At 33.5% G+C, this 6,984-nt stretch overlaps 1 protein-coding gene across 1 annotated transcript in view; it reads right to left on the bottom strand.

Annotated features, from left to right (window-relative positions):
- Positions 1 to 6,984, bottom strand: part of LOC136796051 (U-scoloptoxin(05)-Sm1a) — a 748,021-nt gene that overhangs the window by 45,983 nt on the left and 695,054 nt on the right. The window contains exon 3 of the mRNA XM_067048591.1: positions 6,714 to 6,771. Within this exon, the coding sequence (XP_066904692.1) occupies positions 6,714 to 6,771 (58 nt within the window). The remainder of the gene's footprint in view (positions 1 to 6,713; positions 6,772 to 6,984) is intronic.

Here is a 6,984-nt window from a genome sequence, read left to right as displayed (position 1 = left end):
CACAAAGTATATTGTCGGCAATTGTGTGAAACCGCATAGTCAAATTTTTATTTTACATAAAATCATTCATAAATGTTTCATTTTCCATATGTAGGCGATTTAGTTTCGCCGAAACAGATATCAATCCTTCCATCCTAAACTTCCTAACCACTCAAACCCACTAGTTCCTAACATTATTTCCTCTTCTATTCCTGACTTTCATCTAAGGCGCCAGAAAAGAAGATGACTTCGAGGCCTTCTAAGGTAGAAATTTCATTGAGATGCTACCAAAACGAGATTTTGAGGATCGGAGTGGATTTCCGTTTAGTACGAAACAGCCAATTGCAAGGATGATGCAAGACATAATGTTATAAGCTCTTGATTGATTGATTTTTACTATTATTAGTATTAATTAGCACGCCATTTTTGTTTTTATTATTTTTCTCTGAATTATTATTTTGTTTATTTTATTTTAAATTGATAGCTACTATTTTTAATTATAATAATTCATGGTTATAGCATTACGAAGGATTTCTCTTGCACAATACTATACACCCCTCCATCCCTCTATCAAATATTCAAAAATAACTTAAGAACCATTACAACAACCATGTAAAGCCATCCAGGGCCGATCTGGTAATAAAGAAATATAAATAAATTCAAAACTGCATGAAGCATTTGTAATAGATTGCATTTGTAGTTTGTATGTAATACAGTTGTAAATTTCAATAAATAAACAGAAATATAAAAAACAATTACTGAGGGTTGTTTTTGTAAAAATAAAATGAGATCTACTAGCTGTTATTTAAATCCATAAGCTCTTATCCATCTATGATTATTTAATCAGAAAGGAATAAAGATTACAATGGAGACTTTAATGTAACAATGAATTTATGTACAAAGACTTTTGAACGGCCTAGTACTTTAGAGTTTACAGAACTAAGAAAAAATACTTTGGAAACGAACTTTTTTTTTCTTTAAAAAATTGAGACACAATCAACCCTTTTTTCTTTATTATTCACCTAGCTATTATGGAATTTCATTTCATAATTTATTAGCATTGTTTTTTAACCTTCACTACTAAAAGTGAAAATTACTCCAAACTGAATGTTACCCTAATCGTATTTTCTCATATTCCTATGCCACCTGTATACAGTGAGTGTTGGCGTGTGTTTTGGTGATGAAAACAGAACTGTCAGAACCTTTTAAGTTGTTGGCCCTCATTGCTCAAAAACACGCGAAGCACTAAAACTTTTAGTCCAGCAGTCCAGGACCACTCTTTTTAACTACGATTTTTTTTTATTCTTTCAGTTTAATCCTCAGTGCTCCTTACTTTGTCACAAATAAAATCATACATAAAGACCTTAATGTTCCATATGTAATCGATCTAGCCCGAACCAAGATATCATTCCTTCCATTAAAAACTCCCTAATCGCCAAAACGCACTAGTTTCTAACCTTGCTCCCTCTCCCATTCCTGACAATCTTAAAAAGGCGCCTGAAAAGAAGATGGCCACGAGACCTGCTAATTGGCTAATTGGCTGACTACGCGAGGTTAAGTGATTGATCTCACTTCTGTTAATAAAATATGCAAAAAGACAGCATCACATGGCCAAGAATCTAAATTCATTAATGAATTTTCATTTTCAAAGTACTAAAATAAGTTTATGTCTGTCAAGTACATGGATCAATATAGTTTCACCACTATTTCTGTCTTCTTTTTCTGTTTATTTTTTCTTATTTTCCTATGAACTTAATAACTAGTCCATTTTCATATTTAAATATAAGATTTATGATTCCCAAACCTCAAAAGCCGCCAGAATACCTATCCTCCTACCGCCCTATCTCTCTGTTACCTATCATGGGCAAAATCCTCGAGAAACTCATCTTGAAACGCCCGTACCCCATCCTTGATTCCATCCCCTTAATCACAGATTACCAGTTTGGATTCCGGACATCCCACTCCACTATCCAGCAATGCCATCGTGTAGTTGATTTTGTCTCGTCTTCATTGGACTGCTCGGGTGTCTTTCTTGATGTAGAACAGGCTTTTGATCGAGTCTGGCATCCAGGACTGGATACAAGATCCGTCAATTCCTACCCTCTACACAGTTCCTCATTGTCCATTCTTATCTCTCCGACAGATTATTTCAAGTAAATTACAACAGCGCTTATTCACCCCTATTCCGTCAGTCTGCTGGTATACCTCAGGGTATACCAGCATCCTTGGTCCTATCCTTTATACAGTTTCCACAGCTGACATATCAACCCCTCCTAACACTATCCTCACCTCATATGCCGATGGTACATGTTTATTTTCAGTGACAATGATCCTTACATTTTATCTCAAACCCTCAATCCCACATCATCACCCTTGAAGAATGGTTCCAATAAATCCCACCAAATCACATTTACCTGTCCTAAACCCATGACCTCCTTTAATAATACCCCACTTATTCCTGTCGTACAGATCCATTACTTAGGACTACATCTTGACAAACGACTAGGATGAAATCTTCATACAAGACGGAAAAGACGGGAAACTGCTCGTTGATTCCGACTATTAGACATTTACTAGACAAACTGTCTAAATTGCCAATCCTTTACAAGAGACTGATCTACATGACTGTTATTATTAATATTTGGTGTCCTTGGATACCCCAATTTTTCGTTCTGTATTCGTTCTTCTTCTTCCTAACACGGTTGTATCTGATTGGTTTTCACTCTTTCCCTACACTATTGTCCAACGAATTTACAAAGGTGTTGGTTCCTTCAAATTGTTTCTCTTCATACATCATTGGTTCTTGCTGATTTCCATTCCTCTCACCGGAAATCCCTTCTCTTCTTAGATTTGCTTCACATCTCCCAGCTATATTATTTACTAAGCATTAAGCTCAGTAACCACCATAAATTAATTACCTTAGCCCTTAGATATTAATTTCTAGTTTGTAAGAAGTTTAAAGTCTTGTTGTTATATTTTATTTCATATTCAATGTAAATCTTAACGTCTTTACGACTGCATGAGTTCGTTAATTTGCGATTCCGAGATTATATATATTTTTTCATTCACAACATGAACGCCAAGCTTCACTAGAAGCATGATGATGATCCATACATTTTGGTTCGTTAAAATGGTAACAAGCCCCAACACCGGGCGTGATATTACCCAGCTATAGATGATTGCCTATAATCATTGTTCTGTGTTATCTCCGGCTTTGAAGTCTCGTTAGCACCAGTAATATAATGCCGTTGGTAATATTAATCCGACCTTGTTCACTGACAGAGCCCTGCACAATAAGGAGTCACCTGGCTGATCAGTGATGATTGCAATATGTGCTTGGTATTCATACATTCAAATGAGTGAGAAGCTATGGGGAGAGGAACTTAGGCGTAAGTTGGTTATAAAAACATACTTGCAATGTCTGTACCGGTATTCGTTTTCTGTAAACATTCAAATTAATAAATTCACGGTATGTTAACAGACTCACAACGAATTATACATGATAGGAAAATAAGCTGCTTACTGGACTTACTATGTGTGTTGAAAGTAAGGATCTAGAAAATGGAACTGACATTTACCAGCAAAACTCTTTTTCTATTTTTCTAGTTTTATTTTATAATTATTAAGGACTTCTGAAAAATGGCACCTAACCCCTACTATAATTAAATACTTACCAAAAATAAAAACAGTTTCTTATTTCCAAACAAAATTGCTATTAATTAAAAATAAATATTATTTTAATAAAAAGAGTGTTATTTTTTTTTTTTTACATGACTCTCAGTATGGTCATTTGTGACATACAGGGGGATACCTATGGGTAACCAATCCATTCTAGAGGGTCAAGTTTTTATTCCGTGGGACCACCACGAAATAAAACTCTAACCCTCAAATCGGCATTACCAGCACTACAAGCTGCTCAATTATATTTTTGTATAATATTTATAATTTTCCGCTTTTTTCTTCTGTGAAAAGTCTAAAAATAAAATTGAGAATAAAAGAAAAACGAATTTATACTGGTGTTAAAGTCCGATTTAAACAGAAATTTACAACTGTATATTATATTTTACATTCAGTAAATTTGATCTCAGTGATAATGAAGTGATACAGCCGTATAGAGAAATTACCCATTGGTAGCACTCTAATAACGTTTTTACATTAACAGACCTCGTGACCATCTTCTTTTCAGGTGCCTAGGAGGATTGCCAGAAATGGAAAGGTTAGAAACTAGAGGGTTTCGGAGGTTAGGGAGTTTATAATGGAAGGAATGGTATCTGGTTCGGGCTAGCTCGGTTATATATGGAACATTAAGGTTTTTATGTATGATTTCATTTGTGACAAAGTAAGGAGAATTGAGAATTTAGGATTGTAAGGATTGGATACGATAGGAATTCGAAGGTTTAGTGGAGCCCCAAAGCTCAGCTCCATATGTCCAGATGGGCCTTATTACAGTCATGTAGCTCAGTCTTTTGTAATGTGTTGGAAGTTTAGACCGTTTCTCTAGTAAGTGCTGTAACAGTCGAAATCGACGTGCAGTTTCCTGTCTTTTCAGTCTTGTGTGAGGATTCCAGGTTATTCCTTTGTCTATATGTAGTCCAAGGTAGCAAATTTGTTCGACAGGTGTAAGAGCAACATTATTAAAGGAAACTGCAGGGCAGTCGGTAGGTTTACGACGAAGGGTAAAAGTGATTTGATAGGATTTGTTTTAATCCTCTAATTTCGACACCATTCTTCGAGAGCTGTGATATGGGATTCCCCTAAGAATAATTACATAATTCGAACAATGGTCATTTGTCTGACAAAATATTTACAACATGGAATTTAAATTAAAAATACAGTTTCACTTTTTGCAATTAATACTATAACTATATATATTGTTAACATTGATTGCACGAATGATGAAGGATTTTCTGAAGGAGGTGATTCGAAATGAGATTATGTATATTAGAAATCATTCTATAGGAATCTATTGTTTATTGGATGTTTAGATGACATTAGAGCGAGGAGATCGAGAATTTAGGTAGGTTTTTTGATATTAAAGACTAGGAAAAGAAAAACCCTAAGAAGATATTACCATCAGAAAGTACGAGAGATAAAGCCATAAACTCGGTATGCCAACAAGAGACATGAGAGTGCCTGGGAAAATCGAAGATAAATCTTATGAAGCAATTTACGAGTCTCTCCAGTCTTATCTCTAGCCCAGCAGATAGCCCTCCATAGATGGAGCAACCATATTGGAATTGGGGATCAATGAGGGAGGAAATTACAAGCTGACGCGTATTCTGAAGTATGAAATCATGGAATCTTAGGGATTGTGTAATCTGGAAAATATGATTATTCCATAATTATAGTATAGCACTCATGACTATGTTAATAACTCTGTTTATTAATATAAAGATTTAAAAATATATTTCAAATTTTATATCCCAAAGAATATGCATTTACGCCTGGGATGCAGCCCTTTCTCTTGTTTAATACGTTTTTACAGACTTTCTCCATTCTTAGTCCCGGCCGGAAAATAGTCACTTCATGGATATTGTTTTATTGTTAATAACTGCATTAGTTACATGCATTACATACTAAGGTATTGTTCGCGCATCGTCCCTCTATAATATACAGCCTGAAAACCTATCAACGGTCTTGGGCAATAGTAAGGGAGGGAAGGCGTTCTAAAGAAGGCGCCTTACCACCAAAGATAGCACCTATATTCTCCTAGATCCTATATGTTCCAACACAGACACCTAGATTATAAAACAAAAAGAAACACAAAAATTACTGTTACAAATATACATATCGTTTGCATAGGTTTATCAAGGCTCTGAATAACAAAATTGGCAAAATTGTGTTTTACGCAATTCCTCTAAATAAATGTTAATGCTAACGAGAGAAAGATCAAGGAACTGGTATTGTGACATAATTCTATTTATAATCCAACCTTTAATTGGAAATTGTAATATTGATGCTCTGTTTGTCAAAATTATGGTTATAATAGTAAGAACTATGACAAACCAAAGTTTTTTGGTATCAATATTTATGTATGGTATGTTGAATACATATGTTTATTTTGATTATCTCAGTTATTACCAGTTCGTTCATAAAAATATACAATTGTATCGTTCATCACTTATTATCATTTTGATATATTTTTTCTTCTTTTAGAAGTTTTTTTTTTCTCTGTCCTGAAAAATTGATTTTATGTTAATTTAAACCTGCACTACATATATTTGTAGTTTAGTTTGATTTATTACAAACAAAATATACTTGTTTTTTTTAAATATTATTATTAGTAAATATTTTCCTAACTTTTACATTTCTAAACTTCTCAGTAATCTGTACATACTCAGATGAATTCAAAAAGCTTTATAATGAAGAAGATAAATATTAATATTTTCGTTGTAAAGCTGGTTCATAAGTATAAATCCTGTTTGTAAAAGGAAGTAATAATAAGTCCTGATTTAATTACTACAATTAAAAAATAAATGCTATCATTAAAAAATTAAGAAATAAATAATATTTAAAACCCTACTAAAATCTAATTGGAATAAAATGTAAAATTATTCTCTGAAATACTTTTCAGGGAGGGAGCGACTGTCGTTTGTGGCTGGGGAGGGGCAGACATGAAAAAAAAAACACAAACCAGGACAAAATTAAAATGGAGGACCTAAAGTGATTTTAATTCCAGTCCTGTAATTAGGGAATGTCCTGTATAAAAAAAAAGATGAATACATCTGTCTTACTTTTTTCGACGCAGTGTCCCGCGCACTCTCTCACGATGCTCCCCTCTGTCACATATTTCTGTAACAGAAAAAAATATGACAATTTTAGTAAGAATATTATAAACATTAAAATTGTTGAAGGTTAAAAATATCATTTAATTTTACATGATTGCATTATTTACTTGTCCTCAGAAGTAGTCAGATAAAAGGCGTGTTAAAAACATTTTGTAAATTTGTTATAAAGGTTTCAATTTTATTATTTGTTAAATATTTCAATTTCAGTTAATAAATC

This window comes from Halyomorpha halys, unplaced genomic scaffold (assembly GCF_000696795.3).
Source record: "Halyomorpha halys isolate HHAL.00 unplaced genomic scaffold, Hhal_1.1 Scaffold9.1, whole genome shotgun sequence".
Lineage (NCBI taxonomy): Eukaryota > Metazoa > Arthropoda > Insecta > Hemiptera > Pentatomidae > Halyomorpha > Halyomorpha halys.
Note: the sequence above shows the minus strand (reverse complement) of the source record. Positions and strands in the feature narration are given on the sequence as shown.